This window comes from Nannobrachium achirus, assembly GCF_963921795.1.
Source record: "Nannobrachium achirus genome assembly, chromosome: 24".
In the NCBI taxonomy this organism is placed as follows: Eukaryota; Metazoa; Chordata; class Actinopteri; order Myctophiformes; family Myctophidae; genus Nannobrachium; species Nannobrachium achirus.
The window spans coordinates 23,536,704-23,560,838 of NC_137831.1; the positions used below are offsets into that span (position 1 = coordinate 23,536,704).

Here is a 24,135-nt window from a genome sequence, read left to right on the forward strand (position 1 = left end):
AGCGCCGATTCCACACAGCATTGCACACCAAATCCAATGCCTTTTATTCATGCAGCAAAAAAAAAAAAAAAAAAACGCAACTGTCCTGTGTGCAAAGGGCTTTAGTGTCGAAGAGTCCTTGAGCAAGACTCTGAACCCCTATTTGCTCCTGATGAGCAGGTTGGTGCCTTGCATGGTTTCCTCCGCCATCAGTGTATGAATGTGTGTGTGAATGTGAGAATGTAATCCCCAATCTCTGTAAAGCACCTTGGATAAAGGCTCTCTATATAAATCTCTCTATATAAATACACCATTTACCATTCAAAACATACGTTTGGTCAGGGTCCCCCAGGGACCCCCTCCATTTTCCCCTCCACACCAAATCGTTTTTCCGAAAATAGCTGCGTTGCAAAACTTGAGCTTGCAGATCTGCTATTTTCACCCAATGTTTGCCTGTTTTTGCCGAATATATGCACGCCATGACATGCCCAGAAGAGGGACGCTAGGGTTCATGTGGTTAAACTTGCATTACAGGGATGTCACAGATGTTTGGAGCTAAATCTGACAGTCATGAGACTGCAAAAGCAAAACAGTTTGTGCCATGGAAACTCAGACAAAGCTTTATATGTCTCCAGTAAACTCAAGGCAATAGATACATATTCAATAGGCCTATTCTGTGCACTCTAATGAGAGGCACTTTGGTCAAGTAGAGCAGAGGAATCATCCCTTAGATGTTTTAGAAAGATATCTTACTGGAGAAATTAGTTGTATTGGAATTACCCTTTTAAAGAACCATTAAGGACGGTTTATTTTTTAGTTAATATTAACAGTATGGTTGAATACTCCATTATTGCTGAAGAATGTAGGTGTCTTGGGTCAATTTCAAAAGGGCAGTAATCTGCCCAATCTGGTTGTCCATAATAGAGTTGAGAGTCAACAATTTAGAGGCTACAGAATACCACTGTTCCGCAAGCAACCACTGAACGCCCATCTCCTTCGAGCATACAAGAGTTTACGATTCGCCTCCACACTATCTCTTTGTTTTCATCATCTTGTACAGGCACTGTGTTTTGTTTTTCCACAGCTGGTGATCGTGAATAAAGGATGCTGTCTGACAGCACGCCACTCATTTATCTGAAAAGAGCAAAACAAAACAGATGACCGATAACCATCACGCATCATGCATGGAAGTGTGTCGTGCACGGATGTGGCACGATGTCTGGACACAGTCAGTAACAAAACACAAAGCACACAACCTCTGCTAAAGACATGGTACTGTTCATGTTTCCCTTTGAGCCTCCTTGTCCTGCTGCTTTCTAAGAATATCTGTTAATTTAATTCTCTGTGTGACAGCTCACTCTACTTAAAGGGATATTTCACTTTCAAAGAAACTTTTGGTAATTTTCTCATCTAATCAGGCCTCTCCCCACACACACCCATTGTAACTTCATTTTAACCATGATAGATTCATTAAAAACACCCATTATTTTTTCTGGTGACTCATACTACTCTCCTAATATGTGAGCAGGCCGCGTTTTTTTCGATAACTTTTTTCATTTATTTTTAATAATATTTTTTTTGTATTTCATGTTTTCCATTTTCCCAAATAATTATTAAAAATAAATGAAAAAAGTTATCAAAAAAACACAGCCGGCTCACGTATTAGGAGGGTAAAATGAGTCACCAGAAAAAATAACAGGTGTTTTTAATGAATCTACCATGGTTAAAATGGAGTTTGAAGTTACAATGGGTGTGTATGTGGAGAGAGGCCCTTCCACTGCACCCTGCTGAAAGTGTAATATCCCTTTAAACACTTTAAATCCAGTGTCCGTGTTTTGGAATTAATTGATTGATTGAATACTTTATTAACAGTAAACAGTCTACTCCCCTTGTTGCACAATGTTTACAATGATTGTTAAAAGGATAACCCAAAAAGTCCTAGGGGATATACTGTAGTATCAGTGCTCTGGTCCAGTTTTCCCAGCGTTAAATGATGATGGCAGAATTCTGTCTGTTTTAATTATGTATTTATTTATGGACAGTATCAGTGATGTCAGTTATCTCCAAATTTGGGCACTATTTAGTATCAGTGATGTCAGCAGGCATGTAGGCCTATATCGGACATTCGGCCGTTTACAGTATGTAGATGTACGGAGTACGGAGACTACGGACTGGAAGTGTCAAAGTGCAAAGACTGTTTTGAACTCCAATAAGACGGTTATATCATTATGACCGATGACCGTCTTGATCCAAGGCTATGACATCATATTCTGGGTACTCCATATATGGGATTTATGGTCATATGAGATTCATGGTTTTTCTCTTGATATTTGTTTGTACCCGTCTGTGTCCCTTTCATGCTCATTTTCCCTGATGTGATCAGTATATGCCCATATGGCCCATACATGGGCATATCAGTTGAATCAGCGGAAAAGTAACCTTAAACAAACGCTATGGCTGGAAGGGCAGCAGAGGAGGGTCTTCACTCAGTAGAGCCAGTAGAAGCCCTTGAAGCATACCCTACTTTATCAGCAATAATTTACAAAAATGCCTATCAAATTGAAAGAAGACTTTAAACTAGCAACTGAAAGCATACCATTTTATGACAATGATTACATTACTAAGGTAAAGAAAGTCCAATCAAATCTTCATTGTAATCAATGGCCATACATAAATTAGTAAAATCTATGTATGTCTGTGTTTATAGCCAACCACGGAGAGGGTGACGTCATAATATCGAGACACATATAAGGGCCACGATAGGTGCCATCTATGCCCGTAGCCAATCAGATGGGCATAAATGGGCATATGTCCAAAATAGCGGGCGCAAACCTCTAGTCCTCTGCACAAATCGGCATAGCTGTTTGGTTGGTTGTGTGTGTGACATCAGACCATGGCTCTGGTCAGTTTATAAGAAATCAAGAGAATCAAGCAGTGGGGTCAATGGTGCAATATAATCAGGGTTGATTTGGCCGTGAGCAGGAGGAAACTAACTTTCATTGTTGAAATGATCGGCCATCTCCCCACGACGTTGCCTTCTACGGTCAACACTACTGACCGCCGCTTCCGCTTGAAGTGGCGGCCCATCGTGACCTTGACAGCAGCCGCTGCCCTGGTGTTTCTGCTTTACGTGCTGTGGCCCAGTCCGCCCAGCCCACGTCCATTAGGCTGCACCGAGGTGGAATCTCACTACAACAACACCTACCCGCTGACCACTCCCGAGTACACGCCACAGGGCATCCGCTACCGCATCGGGATCGTCGCCGACCTGGACACGAGGTCCCGCAGCGACAAGAACCTGACGTGGTTCAGCTACCTGCGGCGCGGCCACCTGCTGGTGTCCCGCAGTGGTCACAAGGTGTCGGTGGAATGGGACCAAGAGAGGGTGGTGTTGGAGAGCCACCTGGCGGAGCAGGGCAGGGGCATGGAGCTGTCAGAGCTGGTGGTGTTCAACGGGAAGCTCTACAGCGTCGACGACCGAACGGGCGTCGTGTACCACATCGACGGTGACAAAGCCGTCCCGTGGGTCATCCTGACCGACGGAAACGGCTCCGTGGCCAAAGGTTTCAAAGGAGAGTGGATGACGGTGAAGGATGAGCAGCTATACGTCGGGGGCATGGGGAAGGAGTGGACCACCACGGGGGGCAAGGTTCTCCACCACAACCCGGAGTGGGTGAAAGTGGTGGGCTACAGGGGGGACGTTCAGCACGAGAACTGGATCCCCAAGTACGACTTGTTGAGGTCTGCTGCAGGGATCGAACCGCCGGGTTACATCCTCCACGAGTCGGCGGCCTGGAGCCGCATCCTGCAGCGTTGGTTTTTCCTCCCTCGCTACGCTAGCAAGGAGCACTATGATGAAACGACCGATGAACAGCGCGGCACAAACATGGTCATCAGCTCATCTGCAGATTTCAAAGACATTACTGTGAGCCGTGTGGGGCCGCAAAACCCAGCCCATGGATTTTCCTCCTTTAAATTCGTCCCCAACACGGACGACCAGATCATCCTTGCGCTCAGGTCAAAAGAGGTGGCCCAAACTACCGCCACATACATCACGGCCTTTACACTAGACGGACGCATCCTCTTACCCGAAACCAAAATAGAGGATGTAAAATACGAGGGTCTGGAGTTCATTTAGAGGGGATGATGTTCTCAGTTGTTTTTTTTCAAGGACCCCCAGTTTGGCATGTGTAACAGGACGGTAATAATAGCCAACTATGCCACCTATATGGAATTGCACCCTAGGAAACGGTTCTAATTGTGGAAGTGCACCTGATTACACTATATACAGTATAATCCCCACACGGTTTGTTGTACATGGAAAGATTTGAGGCAGTGTTAAGTACAGTTACATTAGGTTTTATTCATTCTCTCGAGAGACAGAGTCTGTAGCTAGGTACTGAAAGGAAGAGGGCTAGCCAGATTGGGTTTTATTTCACAGGTAGTTGGAATGAGCTTACATTTTAAACAGTATTAGCTGTTGGTTATTATGCGCCATGATATGGTGGCAACACATATACTCACAATGAACTGAAAATACAAAACATATTAAACATAACTAGAAATACTGTTCCTACGAAACAGTGTGGGCTCGCATGGAACACCATGTACGATCTACCCCACGGGCACTCCAACATTACTTCTCCTACACCGATTTGGGAGAACGTACTACAAAATATTTCATGTGGGTGTTGTTATTTATATCAGGTCGCACTTGTTGGTGGTGCTCCTTATTGGCTAAAGGCCTTGCCTTTGTACGCTCTGTAATTTTTTTTTGAGGAGAATAAACTTGGTCTATGAAGATTTGAGAGAACATACTGGTCTCCTCCAAAGATTTCATGTGGGTGGTGTTGTTATTTATATCAGGTCGCACTTGTTGGTGGTGATGTCACCAAGAACGCTGCTCCTCATTGGCTAAAGGCTCTGCCTTTGTACTGTTGATAATCTTTTTAAGGAGAATAAACTTGACCAATAAACCTTTGGTATAACATACTGGTCTTGCCTTCCAGCGAACCCACAATAATAATTACAAAATGTATATATATTTTTATTCATTTAACCATTTTTTTAAACATAAAAAAGGAAGAAAAAACTATTTTTTTTCTTGTAAATGAATTTTTACCTTGATAGGGATTTTTTTTTTTTTTTTTTCTGAAATTGGAATTCAATGGGGGAAAGGTGTAACTGCAATTCAATGGGGGAGTGGAATTCAATGGGAGAGTAAGCTCCAGGATTGGTCTGGCTTCACATGACAGTTACCCACCTGCAGAATATAGTCACGGCAACCACACCTGCAATTTCCAATTGCATTTTTCTGTAACTCTTAAGGCCTCTCCACACCAAAAAGTCTGCAAAGGACTGCAAAGAACTTGCAAAGGACTGCAAAGAACTGCAAAGAACTTGCAAAGGACTGCAAAGAACTGCACAGAACTTTGTCTGCCGACTGTATGCCGACTGTACTTACTGTACGCAATTGTGCGCATGCGCGGGGAGATCGCATGAAATACCATTCCAAACCAGGAGGTGGCAGTAGTCTGAAAGGCTATTTTCACTCCATAGTTGATCGTCCCTGCATGCCGTCGCTGTCGGAAAATGCTGTTATTAAGCCTATTATTTATATTATTATTTGGATAAAGTAGAACAACCTTTAAAACCAATCATAATCCTTTAAAATTGTATCATGATCTGACACTTTCACAACAGCTTGTTGCTGCTTCAGCGTTCTGCCTCCACTGCTGTGTGCAGTTGTATTATTTTGTCATACGATACGATGGTGTGACGTCGCGCATTGAAAATATCAGAGCTACAAGCTCACAACATGTCGGAACTTGAAGCGTTGTGAGCTTGTATGTCTGCTATGCTCGACACGCACCGTCATACGCTGAAGCACACATCCAGCTTTTCACAGCTGAAAGAGGAGGTAATCTAACCACTAGTAGGCACGGAGGCACTGTACGTGACTGTTCTCCGTGCAGAGGAGAAGAAAAAAACAACACGGGCAGCTGCTGCACTATTACTAGCCCACTTTATTCTGTTGTGTTTAGTGTGTTGTCTCGGTGTCCTCTGTGACTGTGTGGAAACAGTATGTATGCCAACTGTAACCAAACTGGACCCAGTTGAAACGTGGACGTGGATATTATACAATCAAGCACCTTTCTCGCAGTTCACTCGCGCCCACTTTATTCAGTTCAGTTGTGTGTAGTGTGTTGTCTCGGTGTCCTCTGTGACTGTGTGGAAACAGTATGTATGCCAAACAGATAGCTACCAGCGGATTGTGTGTTGTCTTTTATTTTATCCGCTCTCGTTGGCTCATTTCACTGCCGACGGACAAGGGACCGACTCAACAAAACCGAGCAAGTCCAGTTTCCCAGTTCTCGGTCGATAACGCTCCCGACCCGCTGCCGAAAACCTGACGATGAGCTCCCGTTCGGCAACCGACGCTATCCGCAGCCTTCCGCCGCCGAATCGTCGACGAATCTGTGCGGTTAAAAGTGGCCTTTAGATTTTGTTGATTTCTCCATGATGTCATAGACACAGAGACTTCCGATTGGTTTGACCGGCATAGAACGCGTTAGAACGCGTTTAGCCAAAACATTTGATTGGTCTGTTCTGTTTGGTCGAACTCATGACATCATAGTCAATAATAGACAACGTTTTGAGGAGAACTTGACTGACTGATATATAAAGAAATAATGAAGATAACAAACGTGTGCTCGCTTTCAACGAGCCCTCAATTACACCTAGTGTGAAGTGAGCGGTACTATTTATACGTTTATTCTGCAAGGCTTGGCCAATGTGACCCTGGGCGTACAAACAAACTTTGGGCGCTTTGTGCAAAGATGTATAGGCCAGATGTAAGACGAGCTTCGCGTCCCGGGAAAGCTTGGCCAATGTTACCCTGGGCGGACAACAAACGGAGAAAGTTTTGAGTTTTTAGCTCCTTCCAGGAGCACTGCTCAAAAAGCATAATAGAACATAAAATACTAAACAAATCATACAAGACCTGGGTTGGGACTTACCAGCAAGGGGGGACGGTCAAAGAGGGTCCCCAACTCCAGTCCTAAACAAGACAAACAAAGGTTAACAACATAAAGACTTCAAATCATAATCCAAGTGATTATGCCGATGCAAAGCATTGAGACAGTACTGTCTTAAGCCACAATGATGGTTTTGGTTAGGTACAGCACATGGTTTCAGCCCAAACAAAGCAGCAGTGGTGTCAGTCACTGGTACACACTGCACTGCGGTAGGTCACTACAAGAACAAAACCTTTTTACCTCAACCAGAACCAACAACAGTGTGGTCAGCAGAGGTATTGCCATGATACGGACATAGTCACATAGCCAGCAACATAGCCGGCCACATACGGACATACCTGTTTATTGGGAGCCGGTTTCACCGCTCCAAAAAATACTCTGGGAACTCTGCTATTTTCAAATGGCCAAAATGTATATAGGTGTTGAAGTGGTTAATGTATGTTTTGTAATAATAATCCAAATCTATAAAGTAACCAGTAGGCCTAATTAAAGTTTCACATAAATGTAGTGGAGTTTAAGTACAATATTTTCCCCTGAGATGTAGTGGAGTTGAAGTAAAAGTACTGAAAATTGGAAAAATACTCTTGTCATTAAGAATGGGGTCACACAGGGTCTTTATTTTTTATTTTTTATATAATTTTTATCCCACGATTTCGTAACCCATTTTCACCCATTGCCAATTGTGTAATCCTGGGCTCTGCTCTCCCTCTGCCGCGCCTGGGGAGACAACGGACTGACCTCATGCTTCCTTCTATGCATGAGGATTCCAAGTTGGTTCTTTTCACCTGACAGTGGAGATTTCCACGGTTTGGACGTAGCGTGTGGAAGGAACACGTTATTCCAACCAGGTCCTTTCCCCTACATCAGGCGCCCCGGTTGGCCAGGGGGAGGCATTATAGAGACCAGGATTACTGCATGTTTTTGTGAGGGTATCTACCCTAAGAGACACCGGGAGAACATGCAAACTCCACACAGAAAGACACAGGGTCTTTATGAATGACCACTGCTGCTACAATCCCTTTCCCCCTTCCCCTATTTCACCCATTTGAATTGTCCCCCCCTTCCTCTGACACACACACACACACACACACACACACACACACACACACACACACACACACACACACACACACACACACACACACACACACAAGCACAATGGAGGTCATGCCTGGGTCATGAACCCTGAGTTTCCCTTTTTGATTTGCCTCCCCACAGTGAGACAAACAAACACTGGCCCAGAGTCAAGAGGGAGGCCAAAGTGACAGAGAACACCCTCTTATGTCTTCATTCCCATCCTCCCCCCAACCCGTCAATTATAGTATTAGCCTGTGCTCAGCAGGCCATGTCTAGTAGAAGGAGAGGCTTATAGACCCTGTAGGGGGGGCATCCCCTGTCCCCCAGAACAGTGGATTTTAACCCTTTTCATATCAGAGCCCATTATTTATTCGGCATTTGGGCCATGGACCACCATTTGATGAGATTTAGCCTCTCAGACCCAAAACGTAGAATATTTTGTTATCAATGGGGATAGGTTTCTCTTTCTGTCCACAGTAAGGGTCCATTGGGTTTCATTTTACGCTCTCAAGAGTTAAAGATCTATAAGGGTCCATTTGGTTACCAACTGTCCATCATTTAGCTGGGGACCACATGGAACCCCCTCAGTGACCACTGGTGGTCCCCGGAAACCACTGGTTGAACCACTGCCCCATTTTCTGAATTTCAAGCATTAGTGAACGATTTGACAGGTGAGGCAGCAACATTTAAATGTGGGCGTGGCATAATTACAGCAGCCCAAGATCATATATTACAGTTAATAAGTCTTGCATGAGGCCCATGTATATTACAGTATAGGCTATAAATCAATAAATATGCCTGCTATACAACACAATAAACAAGAGCAGAAAAGCTGAGCAAGTTGACAACATAGGCCTACAGAAAGCAAAGAGTTAGTTTTAAAAAGGCTAATATTGATTGATTGATTGATTGAATACTTTATTAGAATAGGAAAAAGGAGGGTATAGCTCCTTTAAGTCGGTAAACCTATATAAAATGAAAAATAAATACTGGTGGCACTTACTTTATTTGTAGACAAAGTCCATGATGCACCTGTTCCCTCTGGACAAACATGTCGATAACGTCATGGTAAAACAAGTCCCAGTTCGTCAAGTCTCTCCTATTTCAACTGTAAATAAAAGAGCCATGGACGAAATTAAGTCTATTCTGAACTTACAGCTGTAGCCTGTAGGTCATTATGAGATTTATATTGAGGGATATTGTCAATTAAAAGACGATTCTGTATTTTACAGGGCGGATTCGGATACTATCACAACACAACTCTTGTTTTCCTCAAAAGATGTTAATAAAAATCAACTGGACAAACAGTGCAACCACCAAAGACAAAACATAAATAAAATATCACAATATAGCCTCTCACAAATGCATAGCGAATGTGTGTGTGTGTGTGTGTGTGTGTGTGTGTGTGTGTGTGTGCGCGCGCGCGCGTGCGTGCGTGCGTGTGTGATGAATAAGTGGTGCAGACCTGTGAGCATGTCCAGACAGAGATGCGATGCTTCTGCTCTTAGCTAGGCTACTTAACAAATAATCCCGCTATAATCGACACAATCTTTGCTTCACGCTTTACTGAATACAACATGGGAAGGGAACACTGCTCTCTTTATGAACAAATCTCGATATAAGGTAAGAAAGAGATAGAAAGAAAGTAATAAATTATAGCTGTAGGCTATTTGTCACTGGCTAAAGCCCATGTGATAATGATGACGTGCATGACATTAACTTCTCATGCACAGCTGTTCTTCTTGGGGTAGGCCTATTACGTAATTACTTGCATTAACCCTTGACTTGTCAGCCGTCCGCAGCCCGAAAATCATATGTTGAGTTTATTGCGCCATCCTCTGTTCACTTCAAGCCATTACAGAAAATGCAGGCTCAGTCTTGCATGAGTAGCCTACTTACTGCCTGGTAGCCAGGACAGTAGATTCGATAAGATTTGATTATTACCGGCTTCTTTCATAGACCTTTATTTATTTATTTATTTTTGTCTCCTTTTTTTCTTTCTCCAACTTATATGTTAAACTTTTGAGTTGAGAGACACATTTAAATTCCCAACTGAAACATTGCTTTCTTGCTGATTCCATCATGTTGTTCTCAGGCTTGTTAGTGTTAGCTTTTGTCCTTTTTTGTATTCTCGTTAGTGTTAGCTTTTGTCCTTTTTTGTATTCTCGGCTATTTTAGGCAGTTGACTATTATATTAGCCATAAATCATAACTCTTGTAGAGTGCTTCAAAATAAAAGCACTCTACAAAAGTTATGATGTATGCCTAACTATTAAATGAGTGATTATAGTAGCCTAGGCCTACTAGCCTACAATACAATGATTTATTTCCTTGACATATTTGGGGTTTGTTTCAGGTTTAGGCTAAATAGCACCCTACTAATCAAGTGAACAAAAACTTGCCCCGCCCCCTATACTGAGTCAAATGCGTGAATAATCAATCGATGGAGGTGAATGCGGTCAAAATGTGATTACTCAGTTGTTTATGGGCGAGACACGCGCCCGCATTTAACCTCGCAGGCAGGAAAGGCACGCGCCTCGTCGCGTGCGGGGCGGGGAGGGTGAAGCAGCACGAGCTGCTGCTGTCACTTTGTCTTTCTGTGCGTTTATTCAAACGTGGTGGGGAGCGTGCAGATGGCCCCTATTGAGAAGATAAGGTGGGGCCCCTGAGATCATTAAATTCGGTGTCGGGGCGAAGATGGATGGATCTCCTCCCCAAAGACACGGAGTTTATGAGTTTACAGGGCTTTTTTGGTAAATAGGGAAGAAAAATGAAAGCATGCAAAAAATGAAGACGAAGTGGAAGGAAATGTTATTATATGAGACCACACGCATCGCATGCATGTGGCGTGGGGGGGGGGGGTGATGAGAGAGAGAGAGAGAGAGAGAGAGAGAGAGAGAGAGAGAGAGAGAGAGAGAGAGAGAGAGATTCAATAGGCTATACAGTAAAGAATCTTAGAAATGCGAGATTCTTCAGAGCAAAGCAACAACATTTCCATCAACCAGATGAGATTCTGTCTTCAGGGGCCAATTACATTCCCTGCATGTGTGTGACAAATTGTTTGGTCAGGACAAGGTAAAGCCACAATCCGTGATTCTTTGAAGTAAAGTAGGCCTATATCAGCTATATTAGACCTATAATATAAGCCTATGCAGAGGTGGAAAAGCTGCAATGAAACACTCTGTTACAAGTAAAAGTACAACATTTGAACATGTACTTCAAGTATACAAACGCATTGGTATCAAAATGTACTTAAAGTACCAAAAGTATAAAGTACCCATTATGCAGAATGTCCTATTTGAAGTTTTCAAATGTATAACAATCTTTTGAAAATAGCAGATCTAATAGTAGATCGGCTATTTTCAAATGGCCAAAATGTGTATAGGTGTTGAAGTGGTTAACGTGTGTTTTGTGATAATAATCCAAATCTACAAAGTAACCAGTAGGCCTAACTAAAGTTTCACATAAATGTAGTGGAGTAAAAGTACAACATTTCCCCCTGAAATGTAGTGGAGTTGAAGTAAAAGTACTGAAAATTGTAAATAGCCTACTCCAGTAAAGTAAAAGTACCTCTACATACATACATACAGCACTTGAGTAAATGTACTTACAGTAGTTACTACACCACTGGGCCTATGCCAAAGTTTTTAATCAGATATTCCCAACAGCCATATGAAATAGTTATTTGCACTTGTGGCCTATTTTAAGCCTGCATTATCCATGCTGCAATATCCATACATAGTCACACAACACATTGGCAAACAATAAAAAGGGTAAAGGGATGCTGTTGCACACTCAGTTTATTCATTTAATACATTAATGAGAGAGAATGAAGAAAACAGGCTCCAAATCTACACGTTTGCCATTGTGTGGGAAGATGAAAAACTGTGTGGGCTTCTCGTGATCTATAGGTCTAATGTAGAAAGTGGAGTGGTATAAGAATCAATGGTAGCTTTAGTTATTTTGCTGCGAGGTAACAATCTGTTGGATGAAATATATATAGTCTTCTTTTGTTGTCAGTATGTGTGGGAGCTGGGGGTAAGTTCAAGACTTGATTTTCTTTGAAAAGTTGCTACACTGGAGTAGCAGTCCTGACAAATCTATTTTTTCCCCCCACTATAGTATCAACGTTCCAATAAATCTTTAATACCGCTCTGATCAATTTATTTTCAGTCCATGCACATTTTGTGTTCCATCAAGGACCCAATTTGTGACCAATTATTTTCTGGTCAACAACGTCTCGCCATCTCTCTCTTTCTTTTTCTTTTTTTTTTTTTTGCCTGACAAGACAACAAAAGGCAGCACAATTGGATTTAGAAAGATCTTAACCAAATTAAAGCCCAATGAATATTGCCATTTTAAAACGCGCCAGATTGCGTCGTGCCGGGCATAATGCGCGCACACACACCTTATGACAGGCCCTCCGCGGTACAGATGGTCCGAGCGTGAGTCTGAATGAAGGGGGGGGGGGGGGGACCGTCCGCGGCTGCTCCAGCATTGTGGTGGGACGTCGCCTTCAATACACCAGCTAATGAGAACAGACTGACTCTCCTGCCCGCACTCTCTCCCCGTGTCCATTCTTCTCTGCCCCCCCCTCTCTCCCTCTCCCTCTCTAGTCTCCTCTCCTCTTCCTCTCTTCTCTTCTGCCCATTTCCATCTGTTTGGAGACAAAGGGCCACGAGCCAGCCCAGGCCCCGGGACCCTGCTGGTGAAGTATGCAGGGATAATACGACCCATCCCGGGGGCTGCATTTCAACACATGGACCTGGCTTTGTAGTGGCTGCCTCTTCTTGTACCCTGGGCCCGCGTGAGCACACTTCACAGTGCGTGCGCGTGTGTGCACACACACACACACACATAATTCACATGACACACGAGACGCAGACACTCAAGACACACACACACACACACACACACACGTGCACGTGCGCACACTCACACTCACACACAGGCCTCTCTGTGATATAGAGGTAAGTGGGTGCAGAGGGAAGGAGTTGCAGGGTTGGGGAGAAGGTGGGGGTATTAATTCGTAGAATCAGAACCTTCCTCACCCAGGAGTCAGCCCAGCTCCTGATCCAGACTCCAGAATCTCTCATATCAAAACTAGACTATTGTAACTCTCTCCTCACTGGCCTCACGGCATGTGCACTTACGCCTCTCCAACTGATCCAAAATGCCGCAGCACAACTGGTCTTCAACCAGCCAAAATTCTCACGTCTCCCCCTTCTCCGCTCCCTCCACTGGCTCCCGGTTTGCGGCCCACACTGAATACAAAACACTGATGCTGACCTTCAAAGCAGCCAAAGGTACGGCTCCTCCATACCTCCAAAACCTGACCAACCCCTAGAACCCCACCTGTTCACTCAGATCAGCCAACACAGGGATGCTGACAGAACCCTTGCTAAAAACCCCAGGACAAAAATCCACTCGTCCTAGACAATTTGCCCTCCTGGCCCCCAAACTGTGGAATACACTCCCTGTCGCACTTAGAACTACAGACTCACTCCCTAGCTTCCGCCGTGGACTGAAGACTCACCTCTTCAGACTCCACCTAAACCCATAGCACTACTGTAACACTCCTCTTCCCTCGATGACCACACATGAATCTAGATAGCATTTTTATGTTTTAGAAACGTATTTTCTTTTACTGATTAGGTGCGTGGTCTACGTATGTTATTGTTTTTATAGATTGATATTTCTATGCATTTCTTGTATTGTTGTTGATGTACTGACATGTTATCTTGCTTATTATATTGATGTATTACCTGCTTATTGTAAGTCGCTTTGGATTAAAAGCGTCTGCGAAATGCCTAAATTGTAAATTGTAAATTCTAATTCTGTCATAGTAGCCCAAAGATGTGGAGAAGAAAGGATGGGGCAAAAGATGGCATGGAAAAGCCCTCATGCTGCTCCTCGTACCGTGAACATATGGCCGCTTGTTGTCATGGTCTTTCCTCCCTGTCCAATTTACACAAACCTAGCAAGCCAAGCCCTCAGAATTAAACGAGCGTGCGCGTGGGGGTGTGTGTGTGTGGGGGCTGATGGATGAATGGATGGATGGATGGATGGGTGGATGACACAGCAGAGATACAGATAATAGTAGAGAGATTATACAACTAAGATCCAGAAATACATCGGGCTGCGAGGCGTTGTGTGCTTGTAGATCGGTTTTGGACATACAAGGTTTCCACCCGACAACAACGATATGCATGTCCTTGTGTAAATGCATGTGTGCGAGAAGTGTGTGTATGTGCGTGCGTGTGCGTGCATGTGTCCTCCTCTGGGTTCTTTAAGTAGCCCTACACCTGAACAACAATGCAGAGAAGGCTGTCCAGCCTCTCCTAATAGCGCCTGTCTAATCCCCTGCCGTCTGTGCCCTCCTCTTGACATATGGCCACTCCAAGACCTCCACACTGTCAAGCCCACAGTGTTCGTTTGGAGCCACGGTGTGCAACCACTGTGTGCAAATGGAACCATTTGCACACTCCCTCGGAGTTGGAAACGGATCAATTCAAACCGACGATTTGACAGTGTGCACAGTAAAATCCAGAGTGTTAATTGGAAGTGTTGCGGGGTTAGTGTTTTTGCATGCCTCTGGCTTCAATTAACATTCTTGATTTTTGCTGTGCACCCTTATGTAAGGCCACAATGGAGAATGGCAGCATGGCACTTTCTCACACACACACGCACACACACACACGCACGCACGCACGCACACACACAGACCTCAAATATACACACACATAAACATCTCACAGACAGATGCACAGAAATACACACCCACACAGACATGTGTGTATATTATGCACACCCACACCCGCCCACTAACCCACCCACCCACCCTCCCAAACACACATACACACACACACACACACACACACACGCACGCACGCACACGCACACACACGTGTGCCAGGCCACATAGTTGTCATCATCCAGGCTGTTCGGTGCCCCCAGCAGTGTGGGATGTGTCTGTCATGGCTCTCTCTCTCTCTCTCTCTCTCTCTCTCTCTCTCTCTCTCTCTCTCTCTCTCTCTCCCCCCGCTGCCCCTCGCGGGGCTTTGTAAAGAATATATTGAAGAGGTTCGATGCTACGCAAGCTTTGGGGATGAGAGAAGCACAAATGGCACTCATATAGTGGGTTCATGGCAAAGTGCAGATGGCACTGCTGGGAAGTAACAAAGTACTGTACTTTACTTTAGTATGTCCTTTTTTCAATACTTTGTATTTACATCTGAGAGGAAAATACAGCACTATTTTTTACTGAACTACAATTATTATTTAAAACAAGTAGTAGTAGTAGTTACAAGTATACAAGTTTGTACATTTGGATGATAACCCTAACCCTAACCCTAACCCATTAACCTATTAAGCCCTATTTTATACTCTGTCAACACGAAGATCTTTGACATATTTTGAAAACTAGTAGAAATTCAACTTTGAGTACTTTTACCTTTAAGTTTTGATGCCAATACATTTGCACTTTAACATAAGTACATGACTTTTACTTGTAGCAGAGTATTTTTTTAATGGTTTTGATACTTTTACTCTAAAACTGACAGATGGAAGCCTCCATTCAGTAAAGCTTGACCAGCAGTCTGGGCCAGACAAGGCTGCACGCCAGAATCACAAGGCCTGTTTTATGCGAGGGGGACAATCTGTTGATGCAACATTTGGCTTCATAGAAAACGAAAAGAAAGGGGAAAAAATGAACTCATCAAGGAAACAATCTCGACCGTTTGGAGCCCTTCAGGCCGCCTCGCTAATGTGACAAATGTTCAGATTATTATCACATAAACGTTGAACGCTCAAAATGTTGCACGTCAAATCCTATGATACGAGATCACTGTTACAGAGTCCTGTTTTTGCATATATTATGAATGCCCAGGGCTTTTTTTAAATCCCTCCATGTGAAATGCAAATTTCCTTTATTTCTTTATTACTGTTAGTTTGCAAAATGCGAAATATAAAAATGGGCCTGATGTAAAAATGATTTTGTGTTATCCTTTTAGCAGTATTGTGACCAAAGGTCGCAGTTTACTATGAGAAACATCACAGTTTGTCCGTGTCCGTCCGTCCGTCCGTCCGTGTAGACGTGTACACATTTTTACGGTCTGTGGGTTTTCCGCTCTGACATCATGCTCTGATGTCACTGTGATGTCAGGGAATCACTCTACCAGAATGGGTTTGCCGCTCCACTTCACTGTGATGTCACACTAACAGAATCCCTTTTATGCCCATATATGGAGTTCCCTGATGTCATCAATATTAATTATGTTCTTTTAGAGAGATCCCTGTGCGCCAGGGGGAACAACTCCCTTTTATGCCCATATATGGAGATATAGATAGATCGGACTTAAATTAACAAAGAGGATTTTGCTGTGACGACACATACAGTCCTCTCAAATGAAAATGAAATGTTCAACCAAGAATACCCCTGCTGCTTTGCCTTGTTGTGGCCGCCTGTCCAGGGAAGAGAAGAGAGGAAAGCGTGACTGGATTCCCTTATTTTGTTTTTGTATCCAATGTCAAAATCACGGAACTACAGATGAAAAGCATTTTTGACCATGTGGTGTGTTTTCCCCCAACTGGGAGGCTGAGAGGTTTACCTCAAAAAGCCAGTTTTCAATTATTGTTTAAAGCTATATTGACATCAAAATAGAGATGTAGAGACTATATCAGACATAGATAGATAGATAGATAGATAGATAGATAGATAGATAGATAGATAGATGGATGGATGGATGGATGGATGGATGGAGATAGGGAGGGATGGAGGCAGGCAGGCAGGCAGGCAGACAGACAGGCAGGCAGGCAGACAGACAGACAGACAGACAGACAGACAGACAGACAGACAGACAGTGCAGACAGACAGTTTTGCATAGGCTGTATGGCATGATTGTTAAAACTATGATGCAGCATATTTTGTTCTCCTATTTGGTGCTGAGCTGACAATTAAAACGTGATATCAGTGCGTGTGCGTCAACTGTTCCACGTCCACATTCACGCTTGCCAGACCAGTCATGGTGGCAGTGACGTGGCATCGAATCTTCTTCAATTAATATCACATGGGAGCATTTCGCCAAATGTAGACTATTTATTTATCGTGCATAATTAACACGGTCGCATTCGTTGGTCGGCGTATTGAGGCTGCTGCATACAACGAGGCGTTTTAAAGTAGACTAGAATCAATGGCAACAAACAAGGCCCCATATCACAAATGAATATAAACATTTGGGTCTTTGCTCATCATACCATTTGGCAATATTACATCGCGGCTCTTGCTCGCTCATAAATTTCCATCTCTCCATCCCCATCCCTCCTCTCTTCCCCCACGTGTTTCCCACGGGAGGTGCCAGACGGCCAGTAATTTGGTTGTCTTGGCTCGTCTGGACTAACACCTGCCCCCTCTCTGGGGAGAGAGAGAGAGAGAGAGAGAGAGAGAGAGAGGGAGAGGGAGAGAGAGGGAGAGGGAGGGAGGGGGGGGGGGGGGGCTTTCAGCCAGGAGCACACACAGCACACAGCATCACACAGGCTTATATATAGGCTACCGTCCGTCGCCTTTAGCTGCTGACCACTGCTGTGTGTGTGTGTGTGTGTGTGTGTGTGTGTGTGTGTGTGTGTGTGTGTGTGTGTGTGTGTGTGTGTGTGTGTGTGTGTGTGTGTGTGTGTGTGTGTGTGTGTGTGTGTGTGTGTGTGAATTAGAGAGTGAGAGAAAGAGAAGAGAAGAGAAGAGAAGAGAAGAGAAGAGAAGAGAAGAGAAGAGAAGAGAAGAGAGAGGGAGAGCGCACAACCCTGATGTATAATGCCTGTCTGTCATTGAAATCGATTTATATGCGAGAACTTGCTGAATGTTACGAGAGTTGTGGTCAGTAGGGGAAATTAAAATGAGCTGTCCTAATGCCAGGCCTAACCTATATACATGCTGACATATATTATTCCAAATGCTGAGGTCCAGGGGGAGCTAGGTCCTCCACGATTAGACCAAATTAGCCGGATATATTTCCGACCGTCGTTTAATGATAAAAGGATAGACAACTCAGACAAGCGTTTTGTATAAAAATACATATGAAAATAACGAAATAAAAATCCACGTGTTCAAGTATTTCCATTTTAATAAAAAAGAAAACCACACCGGAAAATATGAAAATTTTGTCCATTAGAAACCAGCTGTTTACACAATAACTCTACTACAAAAAGATCATCTCCATGAAGCAACAAGTATTATTATTATAGCCTACACAACCCTGAAGAGACGGGAAATCTTTGGATAGAGGATATGTCTTCTTTTGTCTTCTCTATATAAAAAAACTTACTTATTGTAGTATTTTAAAAACACAAAGCAGAGACAAACAAACAAACAATTAAATAAATATTAATTAAATAAATAAATACAAATTTTAAAAGGAATATCAACAGAAAAAAATAAAAAATAAAAATAAATAACACAGGGCCTACAACAATATCAAAACATCCAAACAATATAATATTTTCAAATCGTTATTAATTTTTGGTCACAGCGACAAACAAAACAAAAAAAGAAAGAGGTTTGCCTCTGAATTGTTCAGTGATCAGTCTTCACCGTTTGACATATAAATCATTATTTATTTATTCGTTTTTTTGATGATTGAATATTGCAGTCAAATAGACTTTAAAGAGCAACATTCCAAAAAAAAATATAAATTCGCAATCGAATGGTAAATTAATATGTGGGCGAAATTTAGAGCTCTCCAATTGCCGAGAATATAAGCAACCTCTCAAACAAACACGCTATTATATTAGAGAAATAAATATTTATGGGCCCCACGAGAAGCCCATTTTGAAGTGCTTATTGTTGCTATTGATAGACAATAGACATGACATGAAAGAAAAGAAGGATATCTGACATACAATCAAACATACATCGAACCAAGTTATGCTACACCATAACTCATGAAAATAATAAAAAGTGCCATTTGTCAAGTAGAACACTTGACAAACCGAAGTTCAATTTCACAGCCTAAAATATAGAAGCGATACAACAAACGATAATATAATACATTTATACAAAAAAAGGACATCAGGTATTATTAGAGGAACATAAATAAATTAGATTACCTCATATTATTAACACAATTAAATAAATAAGTCCATACACTTGAAAAACAAAAAAAAACAAATATGATTATGGTCACAATTTCATGTGTCATAAGTAGCACTTATGCATTGAATCTTTTCTTTTTTTCCCCCCTCTCCTTTTCCCACATGGAAACATCTCTAAGCTATGGTTCTCTAAAGCAGCTAGCTTGTTGTTTACATCCCTTCGTTTCACTCCATCTCCACAGCAAAGTCCTCAGAGGATTCTTTTATTTTCTTTCATTTTTTCCCCTCCTTTTTGTAGGGACGCAAGTTTGCGGATTGCAGCTTTAATAACACTGAGGCTGTTATACGCGCTTCCACGGTGGGACTCATTATCATCATCATCACCATCATCATCATCCTCACCCCTCACATCAGATCAAGGACCCCCATTGGCTTTAAAAAAAAAATTACACACAGTATGTTAATTGTGTAGGCCTACGCATTCAACTTGATTGTTGCTTTGTTGAGCTTAAACATGAATGTTTAACATATTATCCTCTCGGTGGGGGGGCCTAGCCTATATTGCATCTTATTAAAAAGTCGCGAATTCTTGATATGGGCGCTTGTTGCTTCAGTGAGTGGTCTACAGTTTTAAGTTGAGGCGATCTGGGGCAACAGCGCACAATCAGTCTAGTTAGTGTCTCATCCCCCCCTAACCTCCCATGCATATAACTCACACTTCCAAGTTATATAGTCCAATATGTCCAATTTAGCACAACATAATCGTAAAATAAAATAAGTAAATATTTTCTGTCAATTGCTTGGAATATTGACAATTAGATCAATGGTTCTCAAAGTGTGGTCTGGGGACCCCCAGGGGGTCCTTAAGGAGGTTCCAGGGGGGCTGTTTAACCACTAGCCGACAAATGATGCGACAAAACTTGTATATGGGCACAAAACGTGTATGGGAGTGGGGGGGTCTTCCTGGCACGAAATCTATTCAGATGGGGGGTCCGCGGCCAAACACATACAAATGTGGGGGTCCTTGACATAAAAAAAAGGTTGAGAACCACCACTTTAGACATCCAGCTAAAAACTAAACCTTATTTCCACCATTCCAAAATCATTTCCCCCTCCCTCCTCCTCTCACAAAACTCACACTCGAGTCCAATTTATCAGACACTGTCCTGTCTGTCAATTGCTTGGAACATTGACATCAATTATGTTTTAGACCAGTGGTTCTCAAAGTGGATTCCAGGGACTCTGGGTTCCTTTAGAGGGGTCTAAATTGACCCATAAAAGGCTGTAACTCTGACAGTGTACAATCTGGTTCCATTTGTACGCTGTCAGAGTTAAGGGGAGACCTTGAAATTTCGAAAGTTTGAGAAACACTAGAGTTTCAGACATCCAGCACGTGGTTGAGATAGGAGATGTAACATATGGCCAGTCTGAGGATCTCGATCTTGCTCAGCTTCTTGTCGGGCGGCAGCGTGGGCAGCAGCTTCCTGAGCTCGGCGAACGCCACGTTGAAGGCCTCCACGCGGATGCGCTCCCGCGTGGCGTGCGCCGAGCGGTACTTGGCCGTGGCGCGCCGCCTCCGCCGCTTCTCCTCCCGGCTGAGCGGAGGCTGGTGGTGCCCGCCGTGGCCCCCACCGCCGCCATGGCCGTGCACGGACCTGTTGTTGTTGGCCTTCATCATGCCGTCCTCCATGGGCTCGTCGGAGGAGACGCAGCTCGCCTTGATGTCGCTGCAGAGCACCGAGTCCGTGTCCGACTGGGTCCACGACAGCTCCGTCTCCGTCTGGTCCGGGCTGAGCATCATCTTCGCGGCCTTCGGGTTTGTGTGGTGGTCGTCCCACGCACCCCCCAAAAAATACAGGCTGGTGGATCTGTGGAGAGATTTTGAAGTGGTTGGTAAATTTCTGTTGTTGTTGTTGTCGTCTTGTTTTGGGGTTGTTGTTAAAGCTTCAATTCGTAACTTTTAGCCTAGGCCTCTGACAGTGTAGGCCTACAAATCAGAGTTATAGCCTTGTATGGGTCCCCTAAAGGAACCCACAGAGTCCCTCCCTGGAATCCACTTTGAGAAACACTGGGGTATAGGCCTAGCCGGGATGCTGGCAAATTTTGCATGTGTTTTGCTGTAGGCTATGTCTTGTTGTTAAGTGTACAGAGAACTCTTGGGGTAATGTCACACTATATAAATAAAAAAACAATAACTCAAACTGATTCAAATCTGGCTCCCATCTCGCATGGGAGACCGAATTTCCACCACTCAACCTATACTCCAGGGTCTAGCCTATACATTATTTTGTCATGAATGGAAGGGCAGCCTCCAACCACTGCAGATGTGTTATAGTTGTTATTATTAAAATATAGGCCTATAAAATGGTTAGAATAATTAATTCGTTAAAATAAGTTTGAAAGCCTATAACACGTTTTTCCTAAAGGCTAGAATAGATGCATGTCATTAATGAAACATGATAGTGACAGAAGGCCTGAAACGGGTGATATTGTATTATTTATCTTATTGAAGTCCACATGAGGACGCATGGCCTTGGATAAATCGATCGACCCAGCCTGTGTTCATTGCATAATAACAGTGGACTATTAGGCCCTAGCCTACATAAATAATGAATAGGCCAAAACTCATTGAATGGTTAATTTATTAAAGCAGTAAAATGGGCTTCCTTGTATAGGCTACAAATTATTCTTTATGGCAATTTTATGTTTTTAATATTGTTGGGCATACAGCCTAGCCTACATTGCAAAACCCCAAGCCTATAGCTGTCACAATATTAACGCGAATCGTGATCAGTTTTGACAGAGAGAATCCTATTTTTTTGAATTACCATAATCAGAGTGTGCCATCTGTCACAGTGTGATGAACACATCTGCTTGGGTCGCGCCGAGTGAAGTGACAGCATGGAAGCCACACAAAAATGTTGACATCTGCTGCCGGACAGACACTGGGGTTGTGTTTGGAGCTAGGAAGGAGGCTATTGTTTTGTTTTTGTCAACGAAGAAAGCAAAAATAGAAAAAAGAATATCCAAGAGGTAGCCTAGGCTGTTATAGGATAGCCTAGACACGGTACAATCCTCTCACGCATTGATTGATCTATTTGTAATTCGGAGAATTTTAAAAGTCCATTTGGATACAATTTGTAAATCATGTCAGAGTTAGAAGTGACTCAGGGAAATCAAATTGATAAATCATCATAACACACTGAGGATTTTATTACGTAAATGCAGTGTGATTGAATTATAAAGTAGCTTAAAACAGACCCAAAACACAATAATAAAGAAATAAACGAATAACAAATTAATACATAGGTCTTATTTTGTTTTTGCTCAATGAATCAGGACCACTGTTCATTTTGGAGACTCACCTTGACAAAGAGTGTTGAGACAAATGATCACCAGTGACTTGAAAGCTCTTCAGGGGAGTCCCAAGTCCCAATTAACTCAACGCTTCCCTTTGGTTTCTCCAGCAACCAAACATATTCCACCGCCACCGGAGTTCTAAACGGCAACAGGCGCCCTTTAGAATGAATAAACGCAAAAAAAAAAAAAAAAAACTGCCAATATTGTTCAGCACTTTTCAGCCGTGAAGTTGCAGCAATTGGGCAGGGAGATAATCACACACGAGACGACAAGACACGCGCGTGTGAGTCAATCAATACAATAATCGGTGTTTCAAATCAACCTGAAGTCAAGCAGTGCCATTTAAAAAGAAGAAAGAGGAAACAAAACAAAACAAAAAAATCACCGAAGGATTGTGAATCCTTGATCGGAAACTGATCGGAAGATAAAAAATGATCTGTCTGATAGATAGAGAGAGAGAGAGAGGGAGAGAGAGAGAGTCCAGTGGTGCCCGACGGAGAGAGAGAGACAATAGATTGTTGTCGGTGAAAGTGCAGCTGGTCCCCGCGTCCAGCGATGCTGATGATGATGATAGCGCGGGGCTCCCGTGTCAGGAATCAGTGGATCGGAACGTAGATAGAGGGACAGATACAATATAGATGGCTGATAAACATGGATAATCCTCTCTTTCCTTTGACCCAGTGGCTAGAGTGGCTCCTCCGCGACATGCGGGGTTTTTATACGCGAGATAAGATCCAAACGATTCCAACTAATAAAGGCTCACTTGAGGGATGGAGGGGATGGAATATATTTGAGGAATGGTATTGTCTATAACACCGCCCTTCTCCCCTCCCTCCATCCTTCCCTCCCTCCCTGCCTGCAAGTCTCTCTCTCCTCTCTCTCTCTCTCTCTCTCTCTCTCTCTCTCTCTCTCTCTCTCTCTCTCACACACACACACACACACACACACACACACACACACACACACACACACACACACACACACACACACACACACACACACACACACACACACCTCCCTTCCGCTCTACTCACGCCCCTCAGCCCTCAAGCGCTTTCCCTCCCATGGGAGTATTGAGCAAAGGGAAAACAGAGAGATGTGTGTGTGTGTGTGTGTGTGTGTGTGTGTGTGTGTGTGTGTGTGTGTGTGTGTGTGTGTGTGTGTGTGTGTGTGTGTGTGTGTGTGTGTGTGTGTGTGTGTATATATATATATATATATATATATAGGCCTATATAAACACACAAAAATACGATTTCATTTATTTATTTAAAAATATACACGTGTAAAGAATAAGGAAAGGCCCTCTGCATTTGAAAAGTCACATTTTTAGTTTAACAATCACTTTATTGAACATTTATTTTGTCAGTGCAATTCAATGTTTTATTCTGGAATACATAATATTTCTTTTTTTATATATTGTATTCTCTCAAATAGACCTATATCTGATGTCTAGCTGATATTGCTATATCTCGACGCAGAGTAATGGTCAGAGCCAAAAAAGAGAAGGCAAACCAGTTTAATACCAGGCTAATTTCCCAACTTAATATGTATTTAGCAGTTATAAAGTCCTGTAGGCCTATGTGTCATGTTAGTGGACAAGA

The 24,135-nt window shown here is 43.1% G+C and overlaps 3 protein-coding genes across 3 annotated transcripts in view; 1 reads left to right on the forward strand and 2 right to left on the reverse strand.

Moving 5' to 3' along the window:
* Window positions 1-7,039, reverse strand: part of LOC308280011 (vang-like protein 1) — a 107,022-nt gene extending 99,983 nt beyond the window's left edge. The window contains exon 1 of the mRNA XM_080720259.1: window positions 6,999-7,039. The gene's annotated coding sequence lies outside the window, so the exon portion shown is untranslated. The remainder of the gene's footprint in view (window positions 1-6,998) is intronic.
* LOC308280151 (soluble calcium-activated nucleotidase 1-like) lies at window positions 2,987-4,117 on the forward strand (the record flags this gene model as incomplete). The annotated part of the gene is made up of 1 exon (XM_080720412.1): window positions 2,987-4,117. One exon carries the CDS (start codon window positions 2,987-2,989, stop codon window positions 4,115-4,117), a length of 1,131 nt encoding a protein of 376 aa, XP_080576538.1.
* Window positions 7,040-20,552: 13,513 nt separating the features above from the next.
* Window positions 20,553-20,975, reverse strand: LOC308279966 (helix-loop-helix protein 2-like; the record flags this gene model as incomplete). Its single annotated transcript, XM_080720192.1, has 1 exon — window positions 20,553-20,975. The coding sequence occupies one exon, from the start codon at window positions 20,973-20,975 to the stop codon at window positions 20,553-20,555; it is 423 nt and encodes a 140-aa protein (XP_080576318.1).
* Window positions 20,976-24,135: the final 3,160 nt, after the last annotated feature.